This window comes from Peromyscus eremicus, chromosome 18, assembly GCF_949786415.1.
Source record: "Peromyscus eremicus chromosome 18, PerEre_H2_v1, whole genome shotgun sequence".
NCBI classification, from domain to species: domain Eukaryota; kingdom Metazoa; phylum Chordata; class Mammalia; order Rodentia; family Cricetidae; genus Peromyscus; species Peromyscus eremicus.
Genome location: NC_081434.1, coordinates 44996750 through 45017387, shown reverse-complemented (window position 1 = coordinate 45017387; position 20638 = coordinate 44996750). Strand labels below are relative to the sequence as shown.

Here is a 20638-nt window from a genome sequence, read left to right as displayed (position 1 = left end):
TACCCATCCCAGGGGAGGGGCCGTGGGATCTGAGGGGACCGCCTCCCCTCAGGGCGGCGGGAGGACTCCTTGTGCCATCCCAGGTCGGGGCATTGGACCCCCGGGGGCGCGGTGGCGGTGGCGCCCAGGCGGGGCCGGGGCGCTGGGCCGCGATGACATCCCTTTGGGTGCGTGCCAGCGGCTGCGCTCCGGGCGCGAGGCGCTCCGGGCTCCCGGTGCGGCGGTGCCCGCTCCCCCGGCCCTGGAGAGTTGGGCTGAGCCGTGGTCGGGCCGGGCCGAGCCGGGCCGCGGCCTGTGTTTGCCGCTGGTTGCCGGGTTTCTCGGGCGCTGGGCTCTGTCCCGGCAGTCCCCTCCCCCAAGCGTTTGTTTTGACAGGAAACGTGGTGCTGCTGGAGGGAGGGGCGAGCGGGGAACGTGGGCGAGCGGGCGGGACTCCGGGGACTTCCGTTGGACTTGACGGTCCAGGAGGCCAGCTCAGGTCACATCTGGGTCAGACGCTTGCCTTCTCAAGGATGATTTTGTGCTCAGGGTGGCACCACAACACATAGCAGCGAGATTTGGTGGCACGTGGATGACACAGTTACGTGTGTTTTTACGTTAGTAGGGGAGGAAAAACTTCCATTAAAACGAGCGATTTCGCAACGACGTGACGTTTCCTTTAAAGATGACTGGGAATGTAGTTTTATGGGAAAGAACTTTCTTGGCATGTACAGGACTGTGGGTTCTGTCCACCCCCGACCACATGAAGCTCAGATCATGTGTTTTAATGCAAAAATCTAGTCAACAAAGAAGTGTCTGTTAAACTACAATACAAGAAGAGGAGAGGAAACACTTAAGAGCGGTTCCCCCTATGACTGAAGTGAAATATACTCTCTCATCGTTGTCTTGGTACCTTAATGTGAAGAAACCAACTTGCCCTTGTCCCTAGAGAGCCCCTCAGCACTCAGGGTGTCCAGCTCAGAGGTCTTGGTTTTCCTATGCCAACTGATAATGAGGTTCTTAGGCTGGTTCCTGAGCTAGGAGGCTCCCTGCCTACCCGCCTTTTCTTCCTGTCTCCTTGGATTTCATACATTGCCCCCACTTGAGGTGGCCCAGGGCTGAAGACCCAGTCATGTGTACAGGCAGCTAACATGAGGCCCCTGGAGTGTGTTTAACTAGGCAGCCGGGATGGGCAGAGAGTGCTTTCCAGGATGAAAAGTGCCTAGAAACCTTCCCTGGTGCTGTAATGACACGTGACTTGTGGATCATGGGCACTGCCTTGTAGACAGTGGCCGGCTTGTTGGCTTTTGTCTAGCTCTCTGTAGGCTCGGATTTGATGAGGACCAGTATTGTTGCAGGGACTTTCCCTCAGTCCTATGGTTTTTCTTTGCTCTGGGCCGGTGCTGAAGCGCCATTTGGTAGAAGATGGAAATTTTCTAGCATCTGCATTTTTTTTCATCAGAGCTCAGTGTTGTGTCCCACCCTCTCCCCCTGTCCTGTTGCAGGCCAGCTCCCACCATTATTTTCACTAGGGCCTCTTGAGGAATGAGGGATAAGAGACTTAGTTAGAAAGAGAGGGGAGAGAAACAGAGAGAAAACACAAGATAGACTCGGGTGGGCCTTGATCCTTATCCACCGGCCCTGAACTTTAGTCCAAAAGTCTATTTATAACAATGCCAACGGGTGGAGCAAAAGACCTCCCCCTTGCCAGTTACCATCAAGTACAGACCCTTAGAAACACCTGATACTCAGGCCCGTGGTCCAATCAACCTTTTTTTTTTTTTTTTTTTTGGTTTTTCGAGACAGGGTTTCTCTTTGTAGCTTTGCGCCTTTCCTGGATCTCGCTCTGTAGACCAGGCTGGCCTTAAACTCACAAAGATCCGCCTGCCTCTGCCTCCCGAGTGCTGGGATTAAAGTCGTGTGCCACCACCGCTGGCCCGATCAACCTTTTATGCAGTCCTGCTGGGTACAGCCACTAGGAAATGTAGTGGGCTCCAACACTGTCCCGTGGATGCCTTGTGCCTGACTTCAGTATGGTCTTGAAGGAGGGTAGCTACTAAATGTCTCTTGACATCTCTTTTTTCCACAACCTAGCCTTAACTGCACGGATTTCATTCTTCAGGGCCCTGTTGGATAACCTGAACAGTTTCCTTCAAAATGTTTATGACTTGGCTAGCTGTAAGCAGTTAACCCTTGGGTAGTGCCTGGGTTTTAACAAGGATTTTGCAGGACATAAGGAATGGCACTCTAGTAGAGGGCTTTCGTCACTATAGTTGGGTGGTTGAATGTTACTGTGCTGAATGATCTCTTTCAGTGATGTCCTTCACGGTATAGAGCTTGAACAGCTGTCCCAGGATAAGGTCATCTTGCTTCCACATGTGCAAGTGTCCATGTGATGATAGACAGATCAATTTGGCAGAGAGGGAATGGAAAGAATGAGCAGCACACTGATTTCCTCCAGCCGCCCTGGAGCAGTAGAATGTGTGGGCTCCAGGGCCCCAGCCTGCTGTGGCTTGAGCTGAGCCTCTGCTCTGCTGTAAACCTTTGGGGGAGTAATTCTGTCTCTCTGACCCATAAGTTCTTATTTTAAACAAGAGTAACACCTACATAACACAGTTATGATGCAGATTTGAGGAAACCAGTTCTTTCAAGCACCCACAGAGTATTATTGAGATCATGCTAATCGTCCATAACTGTTGGTTGTAACTTACTCTCTAGTATTGGTGAGGGTCTGAAGAGGATAGCGGTACAATGCGCATGCTCTTTAGGCTCCTGGGACTTTGAGGCTTCACTAGCCTTTGAATTGTGTGGAGATAGGAACTGGAGACTGGAAAAGGAAATACTTCCTTTTCTACATCCATTTTAAAAGTTACTGGGAAGACAGAAATGCAGACTGTTAAACTAACTACATTAAGTGACTTCTTGATGAGCAATGGGATCCAGGCAGGACAGATTGAAAACTCCAGTTGTTTTATGAGTAGACATGGTGCCAGATTTGTTCATATGAGGATATTCACTTGGCTAGCATTGTTCTTACTGCTTCAGGGACATGTATGTCAGTGCAGTGTCTTTTTATAATCCTGCGCCAGTACAGGTTATTTATAGAAATAGTTTTCTGTAGAAAGGAAATAAGGACATAAAGTCAAATATAAACTGAAGAATCACAAATTAATAACTGATTCTTTTTTTTTTTTTTTTTTTTTTTTGGTTTTTCGAGACAGGGTTTCTCTGTGTAGCTTTGCGCCTTTCCTGGAACTCACTTGGTAGTCCAGGCTGGCCTCGAACTCACAGAGATCCGCCTGGCTCTGCCTCCCAAGTGCTGGGATTAAAGGCGTGCGCCACCACCGCCCGGCTAATAACTGATTCTTAATTCTTAATTGTTATTAATAACAAATTAATAACCCTATCCTCTGTGGTGAGACACATGGCTGGCTCCTTTAGGTTCCTGTATCTATTTCTTTGTCTCTAAAATGTTAGCAGTAAACTGTCATTACTCATCAATGTATTTAATTCAGCAATAAATCTTTATCTGCTGACTGGTCCTGAGAAGGAGTGGCATGATGCTGAATGTTAGAAAAGAATGTAATGATACATAAAATCTGCAGTTTCTTCAAATAGTGACCCGTTGTAATAATGTTGGAAACTTTGTTTGGAGGTATCGTCTGTCTTTACCTTTGGCCAGTGAGTCCTCAGGTTGGTGTTCCTGCCGGATCGCTTGATTTAACTGGGAGTTGCTTTGGTGGCCAGCGAGGTGGATCTAAGTTTTTCAGTAGGAAAAGCAGTGTGCTTCTTTGAAACAAATGGCTTTATTATCACCAGCCTAAGAATCTGAAATAGTTGAAGCAGTCTAGTTACCCTCAATGTCTTCTCGGTTGAGTTGATTGTCCCAGAGGACCCATGTGGAAACTCAAGATGGAGGAAGGGAAGGATTAGTATGAGGGCGCCTGCAGAGATCTCTCTCACTGGGACAGGCCATTTGATAGTTTCATATTTCAGAAAAGCGTGTAGTTCTGTCCTAGGGTCACTGCCAGACTTGTTTTTCTGTAGGGGAAACATGATTTTGTTCTCCTGTCTTAATGTCCAAGGTGATTTGACAGACCCGTGTCCTGTTGTCTGTGTCCGACACTGTCCCGGCACCCTCTCCTTAGTCACCAGGTGAAGTTGCACTCCAGCTCCACATGTTAGGCATTTGGGGTTTACCTACATACAAAATAGACAACTCTTAACAAAGTGGTGAGCGCCTTGCTTCAAAGACAAGCTTCTGCTTGGATACAGTAAGTCCCGGTTGTAACACGGATGCTTCTGCCCACTAAAGAGCTTCTAACAGTGTGATACTTTTCAATTTTCCATTATAGCTGAGTGCCTCAGATTCTACCTCCAGTGACAGGTTGACACAAAACTTAGTTGCATACAATTAAACATGCTTGCTGTATGTTTGCTTTCTTTAAAACATCTCATGCTGTTTCATGGAACTCTGGTTTTGAGGAGCATCTTACCAATTTCTGACTGAAAGAATCTGGAATTAGCCTACCTCATGGCCCCCTGCCCCCGAGAAAACAGCTGTGCATGAAGTCACACAGTAAGCTGGTGACAGACTGGGTTCTAGCTCTTAACCTTGTGCTTCTTACTTTTTAAGTCTTGTACCTGACTTCCTTGTTCAGGTAATTTTAGCACCTACCGAATGTGCTGTCCAGCTGGAATATAAAATGAACCGGTTCATAAATTCCCATAGATGAAAGCTTTTATTCATTTTTACTGAAATACCCTGTTGGTGTAAGGCCACTATGGTAGAGAAAGCAGGAGCCAGCCCAGGCATGACAAGACCTGGGATTTGGATTCAGTAAAGAAGCTGGGATAGATGGTAGTGTCTCTGCTCTAGGGCTGCACTTGGCAGCAGCAGGCATGTGAATGTGTAGGACTGTCCGTTTGCAGATGCTCTCCTTGAATCTGTTCCAAATAGGATCCGGTGACTGTGATGTAGCTGACCCTGAATATTTGTCGTGAACTTGGTGCTGGATGAGGCTCTGTGTCTCCCTTACCAAGGAGACTCAAAACCCGTCACTGCAGGAAGATAGCTGCACATGCTTTTGGGGAGAGCATGTTGAAAGCCTGCTTTGTCCCCACCCAGTTCCTTGAGACAGGGTCTCCCACTGCACTTGGAGCTAGGTGGAGGCCAGCAAGCCCCAGAAGTCCTGCTATCCCTCCCCGTAGTCATAGGATTACAGGTTTTTAATCTGGGCTTTGGGGACTTGAATTCAGTTCCTCATGCCTGGTACACAGACGTCTGTATTCACTGGCCCATCATCAAGTCCTTTTGTGGAGATGAAGGAGACTGCTACAGAGCTGCTGAGCAGAGTGCCATGTGGTGGAGGACAGAGGGAGGCTTCCTGGGAATGAAGCATTTTCAAGTAGTGCCAGCAATGGGGAGTGAACTGTTGGCAGAGAGTGACAGCAGCTCATTCTCTCCTGTCCCTCCCTGCCTCCCCCCAGGACAGTGTAGTAAATGCTCAGGTAAAAACCAGTGTTCACGGGACAGAAGAACTTACCACTGAAGAGCCAAGAGTTTGGGACTATTTTATAGCCTATGTCTATGGTAGTCAGCTTTAGGATTCTAAGATAGGGTGAATGCTTCCAAGTGGCAATTCCCCACTACTCAGTGCCTTTCTATCTGCAGAAGCAATTCACAATTCTCTGGCTGCTCAAGTTTTGACCTGAGCCAATGTGTATCTCTGTGAGTGTCAAGACTGAAGAAAGTTTTGGTTGAGACCAGGTGGAAATGCTCTTTCCTTTTCACGACCCCCGCCCCCATTCCCAGGCTCATCCTTGTTCCTGTCAGCACCCAAGAGATGCAGTTTGCCCTATATCTCATAATGACGTCTGGATATCTCCTCTGTACCCTTTAGTCCTGACCCTCCCCCCTTTTTTCTTATGCTTCTCAGCAATACCTTGTTTCCATATGGCACACACAGCTTTATGTAACCATACTTGAGAATAGGACAATGTCTATTTTTTTCAGTTACTTTTCCCAGTGCCTGGTGCACAGTAGGTACTCTGTAAATATGAACAGATAGATTCATTTAAGAAATTGTAGAGGCATTCCCAGTCATATTATACATTGTTAATGGCTTCTCCTTTTTTTTGGCATTTGTGAAAAGTCTCCCATCCCTCACTGAAGTGAACTCTATTTTAGTTGCCTATCCAGGTTGGAAGTGCCTTCTCCCTTGGGCAAAATTTCCCTTTTGGTGTCAATGATACCATGTTCCTATCAAGGCTGATTTCCTCATAGCCCTGGCTGGTGTTATGGGCCCAGGGCTGGCATTCATATGCCATAGTCTTTCTCGATTGTGCTAGGCCTGTCCCCTTCCTTGGGATGCTCTATTTGACTTACCGTCTAGGGGCTGGTTCCACGGTGCAGTAAATCTTGTCCCTCTGAGTCTGTTTATGTTCCTAGGTGTGCTAGCTGCTTTGTGAATTGTTAGGTACAAACCAAACAAACAGGTCTTGGTCTTCATGCTGGGACAGTTCATATGGAAATGGAGAGACCTTGTAGCCCAGGAAGTCTCTTCAGTCTTTCATTCCCTTGAGAGGCTCACAGAGGTACCAAGAGTGTGTTGAGCATCCTTATTTTCTTTTTAAGTTTCATTCTTTAAATTTATCCTGTGTATGTGTATAGGTACATTCATGCTCACAGCACTTGTGGAGGTCAGAGGACAGTTTGTGGAATTGGTTATGTCCTTCTATCATGTGGATTGCAGGGACTGAACTCAGGTCATTGGGCTTGGCAGCAAGTGCCCTTACCCAAGCCATCTCATCAGCTAAACCTAATTTATTTAAAACAAAGCCGTGCCGGGCGGTGGTGGCGCACGCCTTTAATCCCAGCACTGGGGAGGCAGAGCCAGGCGGATCTCTGTGAGTTCGAGGCCAGCCTGGACTACCAAGTGAGTCCCAGGAAAGGCGCAAAGCTACACCGAGAAACCCTGTCTCGAAAAACCAAAAAAAAAAAAAAAAAAAAAAAAAAACAAAGCCGTAAGAATAGTAACTATATTTGCGTGCTGTGTGAAGAAGCCCTGTGATGCACTTAATCCTCTTCAGTCTTGACCAAGGCCTGGAAGGTCAGTCTTTGAGCCTTGCTTTCCCACAGAGTCCGGTGGTTAAGTGACTTCCCCAGAACAGAATAAGGAGTCTGCCGAGGAGCCCACAGAGCCTTACCACACCAACCCAGGAGAGAGCATCTGCGCTCTGTGTGCATTTTAAAAGGATTTGTCATCACTTAGAGCTGCTCCACATTTGCACTGGATATGGAAGGAAGTCTTGATGATCTTGCAACAGTCTTGGTCAGGGTGCTGAGGGAAGGGGGAAGTAATTTCTTGGGGACTTTTGTTCCCCCTATACTGTCACACCTGTGGGCATTATATTATCCATGTTGGAAAAAGCATGTTGGAAACCATGTTGATTCAGGGTTTCTCTGTCTGGGCAGGTTCTCTCTGTCTCTGTCTCTGTCTCTCTCACGCCCCCCCCCATCTCTCCCCCTCCACTCTCTCTTTCTCTCTCTCTCTTCCCTTCTCCCTCCCTCCCTCCCTCCTTCCCTCCCTCCCTACCCCCTTCCCTCTTTCTCTCTTTCTCCATACCCAAGGTGAAACAAGATGCCTTTGAATGATGAGAAGCAGTGTGTGAACGAGGACCAGCAGAGTGATTCAGAGTCTTCTCGGTTCTCCGAAAGCATGGCTTCGCTCAGTGACTATGAGTGTTCCAGGCAGAGCTTCACCAGCGATTTCTCCAGCAAATCCAGCTCTCCTGCCTGTGAGCAACAGGGAGCAAGGCAGGGGGCGGCAGGGGTGCTGGCAATGCATGATGGTTTTGAAAACTCAGAAGTGTTGTGAGCAGATCTTCCCCCTCCTTTCTAGAGCCACCAGAATAGCGTGTCGAAGGCACTGTAGCAGTCTGCGTGTGTTCTTAGGAATAAGCCTGTAGCTTGCTCATTTTATGTTGAGCCTTGTCTCTAACCTGTTTGGTTTGAGCATGAAGCTAAATCCCCATCCCCAGCCCTGTCTGTTTTGCCTCCCAAATGGTGGCAACACCCCTTCTTGAGATTATCTTGTGCAGATTATGATAAAGCCACATTAGTCTTTTCTGTTTCACATCGAAGGAAATTTGCCTTTCCGGAAGGGTGGACAGGAAGTGAAATAATCTAAAGAGAGTTTCCCTGCTGATTTTAAACACTGTTGTGCAAATCCCCCCAGATCAACCCACAGGAGAATTACTACACTGTGGGTTGTGAGAGAGCCAGAAGAACGGCTGTCACTGGGGAGACAAACACCCCCCCACCCCACCCCCACCCCCGGTCTGTGGACACAGGACGTGTGTCAAGCAGGCTCTTTTTTTCCTTCCCCTTCCTTCCACAAGATTTCACTCTGTAGCCCAGGCTGGCTTTGAACCTGTGACACTTTCCTCCTCAACACCTCCCCCCCCACCCCCCCCACCCCCGCCACCAGGGCTACAGATACAGGTATGAACTACTTGACTTTGCCTTTTGTTTTTTTAAGTTTTGAAGTAGCATTTTGTCTACAAAGTACAGAACATCTAAAACTAGCAAAGCTAAGGTAGGAAAAAGCAACTGATGTTCAATATGATTAGATGCCCACTTCAAAACAATTAGTTTTATTTATTTCAATTTTTACATTTCTAGCTTTAAAACTTGGAAAATCTATAGTATAGAGAAAAGAAGAGATTGCCTGCAGGTCACCCAAACATGACAGACAGCTGCCAGCACTTTGCCAGACCATCATCCTTCACACTGATGTGGACTCTCCTTAGTATTGTAACCCAAACACATACATACTCATGATAAACACTGTCCTCATGACCACCTACTATGTCATAGAGTAATAGACATTTATACGTGTTTATTGATTTGCCATTGGACAGTCATTTTCTACCTTGTGTTGCTCTTTTATAAATGGGGTTTTATGAGCATCCTGATGCACTGAGACTTTCTGGATATCACTGGATGATTGGATCAAAGACTACAGAAGTTTTTAAGGAGAATCTTGAGGTAGAGAATCCACAGCAGCCATGCACTTCTGCATCTTTTCTCATTCTTGACACCATGTCCAGAGTCTCTACATCTTATATCATGGTACCCAGCCATTCTGAAGAAGGATTTTGCCAGTTCCCAGGCAACATCTTTCTCATCTTCCTCCACTTAAGCACTTCCTCTCCCTTCCTCCCCTAAAACAAACAATTACAACAAACGGAAAGTATTGCCTATCTGTGCCTTTATTTGAGGTCATGACTTTTAATTAACTGAAGCTGAGATTTTTTTTCCAACAGTGATTTTGTAAACTTGATTTATTAGAACAATTTCTTAGTATAATATCTAGAAATAACTCTAATTCTTTACTATTTTCCTATTGAGTAGATAATTTACCCTCTCAAATATATTTTGTTATGATTTAATTATGTATTGAGTTCCTCCTATGCTCTTACTTAAATTGCTCAACAGTGGTGGTGCACACCTTTAATCCCAGCACTCAGGAGGCAGAGGCAGGTGAAACTCTGAGTTCAAGACCAGCCTGTGGTCTACAGAGCGAGATCCAGGATGGCCAGTGCTACACAGAGAAACCCTGTCATGAAAAAACTAAAAAGAAAGAACTTAATTGTCTTAATTAATTGCCTCAGAGAGAGCCTGTTAAGAGGCTAATGTATGTGTCAGTGAAGTCAAATGAACTAACAAATGGCAGAAATGGGAATGAACTTCAGCCTTACACTAAACTGTATATACAGTGAGGAAGTACGCAGCCTCCTCTGTCAAGCTACTGTTAGTACATGTAAACACATGTATCAATAAACATGGAAAAGAAACTGGTTTAAGTTTTTAAAAGTTATAATAGGCCTATATTAGGGAGTTTGTCTCAGGAACATTTGAAAATTCATTATAAATATGGAAACTAAAGCTGCAGAGGGAGTGCTTCCATATTTGAAATCTTTGCCAAGCCCCCCTTCCTTTAGTGTATGTTCTCTGACTTGTAGAACCGTCATACTTACCTGACAAAGAGCCTGCCTGGCACTGGGGGCATTGGATGTCAGCTTCTCTCCTACTGCATTAGCTGACTTCGCTTTCCTTTCAGCAACAAGCCCTCCCGGGGGTGTGACGTTCGATGACGTGATGGCTGCTGCGAAGAACTTATCAGACATGACTCTTGCTCATGAAATAGCTGTGAACGAGAACTTCCAGTTGAAGCAAAACGCCCTCCCAGAGAACAGGTAACCTGGAATCCTGTGTGTATGTGAAGGATGCTAAAGATTTGTGTGTGTGTGTGTGTGTGTGTGTGTGTGTGTGTGTGTGTGTGTGTGTCTGTGTGATTAAATGTAGCGAAGAGTTCAGTGGGAATGCATTGATTCTTGTGAGTGCTTCCTGGGAAGTCTCCTATTTCAGCAGTTTATTCCTGGCTGGCTTTAAATGGGACATCTGAGTAGAATATGGCAGCCATTCAAAGGTATGTCTCCTTGGGACCAACCTGTTCTGTCCATTCCATGCAAGTTCAGCTATTGAAGAAAGAGCAATGCTGTTGATATCTTACCCCTAAAATACAGAGCTGTATAGAAGACTATCTACTAAGTCATGATATGCCTTCTTAGGACAGAATTTTTTGAAGTTATTAAAAGATATGCTAAGGAAACATTTTAGAGTTTAGGGGAAAACATGAATCTCTAAATGAAAACAATGTATTATATGCACAAATACCAATTGTACATATTGGTATTTTTTAAATATTTATTTTATTTGTGTGCATGTGTCTGTCTATCTGTTTGACTATGTGTATGCATGGAGGCCACAAGAGGACTTTTGATTCCTCCAAATCCCCAGGTATTTGTAGGACACCTGGTTTGTTAAGAGGGTTCTGAGATCTGACTGCCTGTCCTTGTGATTCCACAAGTCTAACCCACTAAGACATCTCTCCAGCTCAGTGTTTTTATTGTCTGAAAACATTGTTCATGCTCTGAACAAGGAAAATATGGTAAGAGATTAATCATGGGCTTAAGGGTAAGACACGTTCTGGGTTTTTTAAATGTGTTTTCTAAGTAATCTATAGGGAACATGTATCTTTCAATGCTCATTTTAAATAGTCCATTTTTTTTCCCCTATAGCCTTGCTGGTCAAGTGAAGCGTGTTGTTCACCAGGCCTTCTGGGATGTCTTGGAAGCAGATCTCAGTGCTGAGCCCCCCCAATATGAATATGCCATCAGACTGTTTGAAGAAATCAGAGAGGCAAGTTGATGTTGTTCCGTTAGTGCCTTAATCCCCTGGGGTCTGTGTGATGGATACTACAGATGGATAGCTTATAAACAGTAGAAATTCCTCACAGTCTTGAGACTGAGAAGTCTAAGACCAAGACAACAGCACATTTGCTGCCTGGTGAAGGCCTATTTAGAATCCTTCTTTCTTTATCCTCACATGACGGGGGTGGGGTGGGGTGGGGTGGGGGGTGGGAAAGCAGGCAAAGGAGCCCTCTTGGGTCCCTTTCATAAAGGCATTAATCCCATTTCTGATGAATCTACTCTCATGACCTAATTACCTGTCAGAATTGGCTTTCAACATATGAACAGGAAAGGGTGTGTGTATGCAATACATTGTAGCAGTTGGTTTCCTCTCCGAAGCCTGTTTGGTATCTTTGTATCATCTCTCACTTTAAAAGACTGTCAGATACCAGTAGATTCTTCTGTGAACCTCCTAGCGGTGGGTGGAATCTAGGGAAACAGCAGCAGACAGAGCTCAGGCTAGAGCTTTGAGCACAAAACAAGACCTTGGAGTTAGACCTGGCCTCGGAATAGACTCACCCTCTAAAAATGTCAGCTTTTTGAGTGTTCACAGGGTAGTTACAGGAACTCAATGAGAAGATGGCAGTTCTTTTCAGTGTCACTGACAAGATGCTTGCTCTTTACCATGCACTGTTGTAGTATTTTATGTGCACAGTTCTCTAACTCACCAGGTCACAAAGCTTTGAGGTCAGAGGGATCTGAATTGAGACTGTCAGGCTCAGGGCTTGTTCCCCAGCCGTTACAGGGTACGTGAGCTTGGAGTCCACCACGTGATGAGTACTCAGTTAACCACTGGGTTGTGTAGTATTCGTGCGCAGCGTGTTCCTCAAGGACTTCACAGGGCTTTTTCGTCTACTCTTGAGTGTTTTTGGAGCCATGGTGTGCAAGGCGTTCCTTCTTCCTTGCGGAAGGCTTTGGAAGTGTTCAGGTTCTACATCCTTGCCAGTTGTTTTCTTCTGAAATGTCAGTCAGTCACCACAGTGGTGGCTTTTGATCGGCAGATGGAGCTTTCTTCTCAAGGTGGAGACACTGTCTCTGACACAGGCAACATGGGGCATTTGGGTGTGAATGGGGAGCACCTCCTGTAACCGTGCTGCTGACTCTTCCTTCCCCGTGCAGATCCTCCTCTCTTTTCTTACTCCTGGTGGGAACAGACTTCATAATCAGATCTGTGAAGTTTTGGACATTGACCTCATTAGACAGCAGGCCGAGCACAGTGCTGTTGACATTCAAGGTCTGGCCAACTATGTCATCAACACGATGGGAAAGATGTGTGCTCCTGTGAGAGATGAAGATATCAGAGAGCTGAAGGCGACTACCAACATCGTGGAGATGCTGAGGTTAGCCCTTTTGCTGCATCCATTTTCTTACTGTGTCTTCATGTTCATTCAGAGACCTGGGAGCATGGGGAGCGTAGATAACTGGCCTTCCAGAGGAGTTTGGGACACAGAGAAAAACAAAAAAGCAGGGATCCAGTCAGTCCTTGACAGAGTGTGTAGAATTGGACCCTGAGGATACAGTAATAAAAACTGAATTCCTGGCCCCAGGGATTTAGAGGGAGAGACACTTTGAACAATGCACTGTGCTATTTAAACAGTTGTTATTGGTGCTAGTGAAGGAAGCTTATAGGGTTGTAGAACTCCAGCAAGTGATTCGAATGTAGTCAGGGTTAGAGGAAGCCATCTGCATTGGGAAGAGTCATTAGCTGCTAATGAATTCTCAGTGATTTTGTCAATAAAAAAATTGTTTTGTACTAGTGTCTGACTCTGGGAGTCCTTTTGGGAAGCCAGGCTCCCCTGTTCGTGGTTGTCCCTCACCTAGCTGGTGATATTGCCTCCATTCAGCTACAAGAGGAAAGAGACTGAGACATCAGTGTGCAAACGCAGCACCAGAGCGGCAGACACCCTTGACTGTGTCTAGCCGCGGTCTCACCAGACTGAAGCGGGGTGGCGGAAGGGAGTTCCTGTCTGGAGATACTTGCCATAGCCTCAAATCTGCCAGAGATTGGTTGTCAGCCCTCCAGCTCTGCTGCAATTCCTCCTAGGACCGGAGGTTCACATTGATGTGTGAGCATCTTGTTTATCTCTGGTGGCAGTCACTTCCTCTTAATCCCAGAGGACATACTGTGAACCACTTATTGCCATTGAGGGGAACTATGTTTTATGAATACAAGTCATACTGAGAACCAAGGTTCATGTTATAGTTTTAGAAAACAAGGAGATGGAAACTGGTCTATATATAGAATATAGAAAGTAATTTCATTTGTAGCCTGTGGTAAATTGGCAGTTTGTCAAGGTGATGTTTCACCTGTCTGTAAAATTGGCTTTATATGTCTTTAGAAATGCCCTGAGTTCTGGAAGATTACAGAAGCTCTTCTTCTAGCCACCAATATTACTGGTATATGATGTCAGATCTCTAGTGTTTATCTTGGTCATGGGGACCTACTGGATGCCACTTTTTTTTTTTTTTTGATCCACTGCGTTTAGTTAGAGTTGCTTGTATAAACATGGGTGGAGGCTGTTTGCTGGAGCATGTGTAACTCATGAGTGGTGATAGCCACTGAAGAAAATGTCACCCCCTTTCCCAGCAACCATTAACTGCTAGTCGCTCTTTGGCAGGGGTGGAACTTGATGGATACCTCCTCTATCCATGATAGAGTATTGAAAGGTCCAGTCTTGTGCCCTTCACCCACTGTAAAAAGGGACATCTCTGTCTGAGGTTGAGAGCAGCACTGATCTATGAGTATAAACATAAATACTTAGAAGGTAGATTGACAATGTGTACTTAGCCAAACAACAATGGTAGGTTCCCTCTATGGCCTATGGCCTCCTAAGTCATAGGATGTTGATTTAGCTTACAGTATCAGGTATGTATTCCTTTCTGTGACGTAGGACTTAAATGCAATCAGAATGTAGTTGGTTACCCCACAAATAGCCATGCCACTGTTGCCCAGAAGTCTGTATTGTAGCCCACAGGGTTCACAGTTAGATAAAACCATTGATGGATTATCCACACCCCCAGCAGCCTGGATAGCACTTTCTGACACTACCTAGGCTAGCAGCCAGGGGAGCTGCCCTCTGAGATCCAGACTGATTTCTCTGTGTCTGACAATCAATAATGTGTAGCATCTTTAGCAGTAAGCCTAGTTTTACTGTCTCATTCTGGTGGGCAACAAAGAACAGTGGCAACTGCTGATGTTGTTTTGGAGAAAATTTTGGGACCTCTCTGGGCAACAACTCAGAGGAGATGTCCTATTCCCGACACTGATATTTCTGTCTAGAGACCCATGACTTCTGGGAGCGGCATTACTCACTCATGCAGAGTTTTTTCACTCCTAGCTTTTTTTAAAAAAAAAAATTGGGGGTTTTTAGTTAGCTTATAAAGAAGTGGGTTTTTATATGAATTTTTTTCATACATCTTTTGTTTTTGTTATACACCCCCTGCCCCATCCCTGTCTAAACCTTTTCACACATCATATCTCCCCCTCGTCAACTTTCATATTCTATATATTTTACTGTCTCCTGTGTCTTGACCTTTACAGACACTTTACAACACAGACATACAACTCTCAGAAGTCTAAGCTGGGGTCCTCACATGAGAAAAAACATGGAAGTCTGTCTTTCTAGGTCTCAGTCACTTCACTCAGTAGAATGTTTTCCAGTTCCATGCATTTTTCCATTTTCCTGTACATTTCATAATTCTGGTTTTTAACATTTGATAAAATACTATAGTATAAATCAGTGTTTCTCAATCTCTGGGTCAAACTCCCTTTTTCACAGGGGTCACCTAAGACCATCAGAAAACACAGATGTTTACATTGGTTCTTTGGGGGCGGGTGTTTGTTTTCGACAAGGTTTCTCTGTGTAGCCCTGGCTGTCCTTGAACTCACTCTGTAGACCAGGCTGGCCAGAAACTCAGAGATCCTCCAGTCTCTGCCTCCCGAGTACTGGGATTAAAGACATGCACCACCACTGTCCACCTACATTATGATTCATAACAGCAAAATTACAGTTATGAAGTAGCAAAGAAAATAATTCTATGGTTGGAGGTGACCACCACATGGAGAGCTGTATTAAAGGGCCACAGCACTAGGAGTGTTGACAACTACTGGGCTAAGTGGACTGTATTTTCATCCACCCATCAGTTGATAGATAACCAGGCTGTCCATTTCCTGGCTATTATGAAAAGAGCAGCGATGAACACGATTGCTTCCTGAACTTCTGTTTCCATTATCTCACTACTGTTCATGACACACTTCCAAAGGGATGTCCTCTCTTTTGGTCATGAAAAGCTGAGGCATAAGGACACCGAGGAAGTGTGCATGAGCATAGGCCTGGTGAGTGGAAAAGCTGAATTTGAGCCGGGCTGCTTTCTCCTCAATGCCTCACCTTCTGTCCTTTGATTTACATAGATGCTTTCCTTCCTTCCTTAGAAGTGGAATCCTATGCACTGTGTTCAGGCTCCTTGAAGTTACAGCAGGCTGTGGGGGATGGGCTGCTGGTGTACAAATACTGTCACAGTAGGTGATTTTGCAATGTGTGGAGGAGACCTGTGGAATACACGTGTATAACTTCCTTGAAAAATGACCCTGGGGAAGCCGGGCGGTAGTGGTGCATGCCTTTAATCCCAGCACTTGGGAGGCAGAGCCAGGCAGATGTCTGTGAGTTCGAGGCCAGCCTGGGCTACCAAGTGAGTCCCAGGAAAGGCGCAAAGCTACACAGAGAAACCCTGTCTCGAAAAACCAAAAAAAAAAAAAAAAAAAAAAGAAAAAGAAAAATGACCCTGGGGAATGACTGTTGGTGCCTCAGCACCATTTTCAAGAGGTTTATCTTATCCAGCCTGTGACACATAGGTAGTAGTCCTCAGTTTCAACTGAACTTCTTAACTAACCACTTCTCATTTCAATTTTGAAATTTTTAGACAAATATTCCGTGTTTTGGACCTCATGAGACTGGACATGACGAATTTTGTCATTAAGAATATTAGACCTTACATTCAACGTGATTTGGTGGAATATGAGAGAAACAAATTTCAGGAAATTTTGGAAGAAACTCCAAGTATGTATAATACAGTGTGTGCTTATGTCAAAATTGGGTCAAAATATGGCACTGTAACTTTTGCCTGTTTGTGTTGTGTTAATGTTAAAACGTTTTAAGCCTCTTAAAAGTTGAAATCACAAACTTGTGGTTATTTTTGTTTTGTCCCAGGAGCTGTGCTGAGCACTTTTAAATTTTTCCATTTATTTATTCCATAAAGGTTTATTGAGCATCTGCTGTATCTTATTGGGAAGGTGCTATGGTATGACAATAGACAAAACAGTATGAAGTTGTGCTCTCCAAGGAGCTGACATTCTAGTAGGCATAACAAACAAGCGTAGACTATCACATGGATTATTCGGGAACAAACAGTGGAAGGACAGGAATGAGGGTGGAGGCCTTCTGTAGGAGGAATGAGGCAAGGCTTCTTTAGTAAGTAATATTTGAGCAGAGTTTGCTAAGAACTCTGGAAAAATGCTGAGTGGTAGTGGTGCATGCCTTTAATCCCAGCACTCAGGAAGCAGAGCCAAGCGGATCTCTGTGAGTTCGAGGCCAGCCTGGTCTACAGAGTGAGATCCAGGATAGGCACCAAAACTACACAGAGAAACCCTGTCTTGAAAAAACAACAACGACAAAACTCTGGAAGGGCACGCACAGGTGTGAAGGAAAGGGGGCTGCAAGGACAGCCCTGAAGAGACGTTGGCTTTGGTTTGACATGGCCAAGGTAGATGTGCCTGAGGGAAATCGGCAAGGAAGAATGGGGCCATTGGTGGAGAGGGAAACAAAGGCAGATTGTGTGATAAGATTTAGAGCAGTCCAGTTTTAATGAAGAGTCTTGAGAGTCTTGAGCAGGGAAGCAGTGTGTGATTGTTACTTTCATGGATATAAACATCAGCATGTTTATAATATATAAAGCGATAGAAATAGAGAGTTAACACTTAAAACGTGCTTAGCACATTCTAACTAATTTGCTTACATAACTAATTTAACATTACAAGTATATGAAATTGCCTCCTGTAGCTGGAGAGTTTTCTGTCCGGGTCACACCAAGCCCCGGCAGTCCGACAGCCCACTTATAAAATAAACACACAGACGCTTATGTTATTTAAACTGTTTGGCCTAAAGGCTCAGGCTTCTTGTTAACTGTTCTTATATCTTAAATTAACCCATTTCTATAAATCTATACCTTGCCATGTGGCTCGTGGCTTACCAGCATCTTCACATGCTGCTTGTCATGGCGAAGGCTGGCAGTGTCTCTCTCCTCAGCCTTCCACTTCCCAGAATTCTCCTCTCTTTGTCCCGCCTATACTTTCTGCCTGGCTACTGGCCAATCAGCATTTTATTTATACAGAGTGATATCCACAGCAGCCTCCCACTTTATAAATGGGGAAACTGAGGCATAGAAAGGTTAAGTCATTTGCTTCTATATCAATCATAGCTTATAAAGTATGCAGCTGGACTCACCCAGGCAGACTCACACAGTCTGTGCACTTATTCTTACTGAATGGGATAAGACAGCCTTAGGGAGTAAGTTGGCTGCTGAGGGGATGGCCTGGGACGGTTTAGCATCTAGAGGTGACATGGGGAGGATCAACAATGGAGACTTGAGAGTAGCCAGGGAAGTAGGGTTCCTACAGTGTGGTTAGGGGAAACATGAGTGGATGTGACAGGACCTTCTAAGTGATCAAGAGGGATGAAGCCAAGACTTGACCACTGGATTTGACTAGCGAGGATTATTGACATCAGTGATGGGAGCAGTTTTAGTAGGTTTATGACTGCAGAGGGGGCAGAGAAGGATGGAATCGAGTGAACACTCCCTCCATCAATCAAGTGCCCAATGAGCTGGGTCCTGGTACCCTTCACTTTTCCAGTGGAGAGCTTGAGGTGCCATGGCAGCTAGCAGGTGGCAGCTAGCAGGTGGCAGCTAGCAGGTGGCTGTGTTGATTGGGACTTTATTAGCTGTGGTCTGAGGCTGTTGGGTAGCCTGCCTCCCCTCTGACCCACCTTTAACAGACTGAGCTTTTCCATCACAATGATAACACAGTAGCACTATGTAAACTGGGCACAATGGACGCTGCTTTTAAATGGGCCCCTACACACTGGAGCACACGCAGGGGAGCACGTAGATTGTGGAAGCCACGTGAGGAATGGTCATAAATTTAGGTATGTTCTGCTGGGTAACAAGCTCGTAACACCACATTCTCCTTTGAGAGCAATTTAGAGACCTTTCTTAAGCTCTGTGGAGCAAATTAAGATCTTTACAAGGAAATAGTAGACGGGTGGTTAGATCTTCTGATAGTTGGAGCTGTTTGAATTTTGGGACAGACCTCTCTCTATTGCTGGTGGTGACGGTGTGACCTTTGTCAAACTCATTCCTTGATTGGTTCATTCAGGTCTCCCTGAAATCCAGAGGTTGGCGGTGTCATCGCCCTCTATTTGCATATGGGGAAACTGAGGCTAAGTTATAGGCCCTGTTGAGGTCAGTAGCTGGAGAGCCTGGCCACTCAGATGTTCTCTGCCTTAGAGCATGTGCCAATTTTTTTTTTTCTTTTCTGTCAGTTTTTTGGACATGGTTTCTCTGTGTAACCCTAGCTGTCCTTGAACTCACTCTAGACCAGGCTGGCCTCGAACTCAGAGATCCCCCTGCCTCTGCCTCCAGAGTGCTGGGATTAGAGGTGTGTGCCACCATGCCCAGCAAGCATGTGCCTTTTAATACTTGGAGCCCTGCTTCTCCTAGAACAAGATACTGACTCTCAGTGGCACACATTGCAAAGGGTTCTATGATGTTACCTAGTGGGTGGGACTAGATGATTGTGGTAATATATTGTGTACTCTAGTAAATTACCTGAGGATCAGAGGACAGAGCCAGCCACTAGATTAGACATAAAGGCCAGACAGTGGTGGCACACACCCTTAATCCCATCACTCGGAGGCGGAGAGCATCTGGATCTCTGTGAGTTCAAGGCCACACTGGAAACAGAGCCAGGCAGTGGTGGCACACACCTTTAATCCCAGAAAGTGACATGGCTGGCAGAGAAAGGTATATAAGGTGTGAGGCGACAGGAAAAAGTTCAGTTCAGCTGAGACCCTTTAGGTAAAGACTCAGAGGATTTCAGTCAGAGGATTCGTGGAGCTGGTGAGGTAATAGGTGGTGACTGTGGCCTGTTCTGCTTCTCTGATCTGTCAGTTTTCACCCTGATATCTGGCTCCAGGTTTTTTTTTTATTATAATACCGTTTAAGATTCGAACAGCAGATGATCACTAAAGACTCTTTAGTGATAAAGTTCTGTGACTTCAAGGATCCTATTTTAGCTCCAATGGGAAAGGGGTTGGGGCGGGGGGGGGGGGGGAGTCCTTTAATCTGAAGCCTGAACTTGACTGTGTTCTCAGCATTGGCTTCCTGGGACTCAGTGGGATCATGTGTACCTGTGTGTGAATATACGCATTTAAATGCAGTCAGGCCTTCAATCCAGACAGCTGCAAATCTTGGGCAAACTTCTTCATACATAGTTGAATCTAGCTTTGTTTATCTCAAATTATTTGCTTATTTTTCACCTTTCATGTTGACTTGGCTCTTTCCTACAGACTTAAGAATACAGCAAAGTCAGCTATGCTTAGAGTTCATTTTTGCCCAGCTAGAGAAATCAAGAGTACAGGAAATAGAGTGTAGGTCAGTTGTTAATTATATCCCTAGTCACTCTGCCAAAAATTGGTCCCTGCCCTAATATCAAAATAAATCTTAAAAAAAAAAAAACCCAAACCATTAAGATCTGGGTGTTGGTAGCACAAGCCTTGAATCCCAGCACGAAAGACAGCAACCACAACAGACAAACACTGAAACAGAAGGAGGAGGAGGCGGCACTGGTGCTCTGCACTGACCTCAGAGAGGTGCCCAGTAAGGAGCAGCGCTGGTGGAAGCCGGCTCTCCCAAGTCCAAGTCCAAACTTATCTGCGACTCTTTCATCTCTTGCTTTGTGTTTTTGCCCATTTGTGTTATATTAGCTGGTTGTGTTACAAGCAACAGAAGCCAACTCTAGCCAGCACAGAAAAAACAAGTGGATAGAAGGATGAGGAGTTCTCAGACTAGAAAGAGCAGCTAACATTCACCAGGACATATCAAGGAAAGCCAGACTGTGTTGGCAGACAGACAAGGGCCTAAACACTGGTAACACTGAGACCCCAAAAGGAGCCCAATGGGCATAGAGTTAGCTGAGCCAACCTCTCATTAGGGAGGCTGGGCCTCTTAATTGATAATTTTAAAAGAAGCCATGAAATAAGGGAACATGGCAGAACAAAAAGAATAT

At 45.3% G+C, this 20638-nt stretch overlaps 1 protein-coding gene across 1 annotated transcript in view; it reads left to right on the top strand.

Moving 5' to 3' along the window:
- The first annotated feature begins 419 nt into the window (after positions 1-419).
- Positions 420-20638, top strand: part of Tcp11l2 (t-complex 11 like 2) — a 34976-nt gene continuing 14757 nt past the window's right edge. The window contains exons 1-6 of the mRNA XM_059245586.1: positions 420-579; positions 7613-7779; positions 10107-10242; positions 11128-11248; positions 12418-12638; positions 16219-16355. Of these exons, the coding sequence (XP_059101569.1) occupies positions 7623-7779; positions 10107-10242; positions 11128-11248; positions 12418-12638; positions 16219-16355 (772 nt within the window). The 5' untranslated portion in view covers positions 420-579; positions 7613-7622. The remainder of the gene's footprint in view (positions 580-7612; positions 7780-10106; positions 10243-11127; positions 11249-12417; positions 12639-16218; positions 16356-20638) is intronic.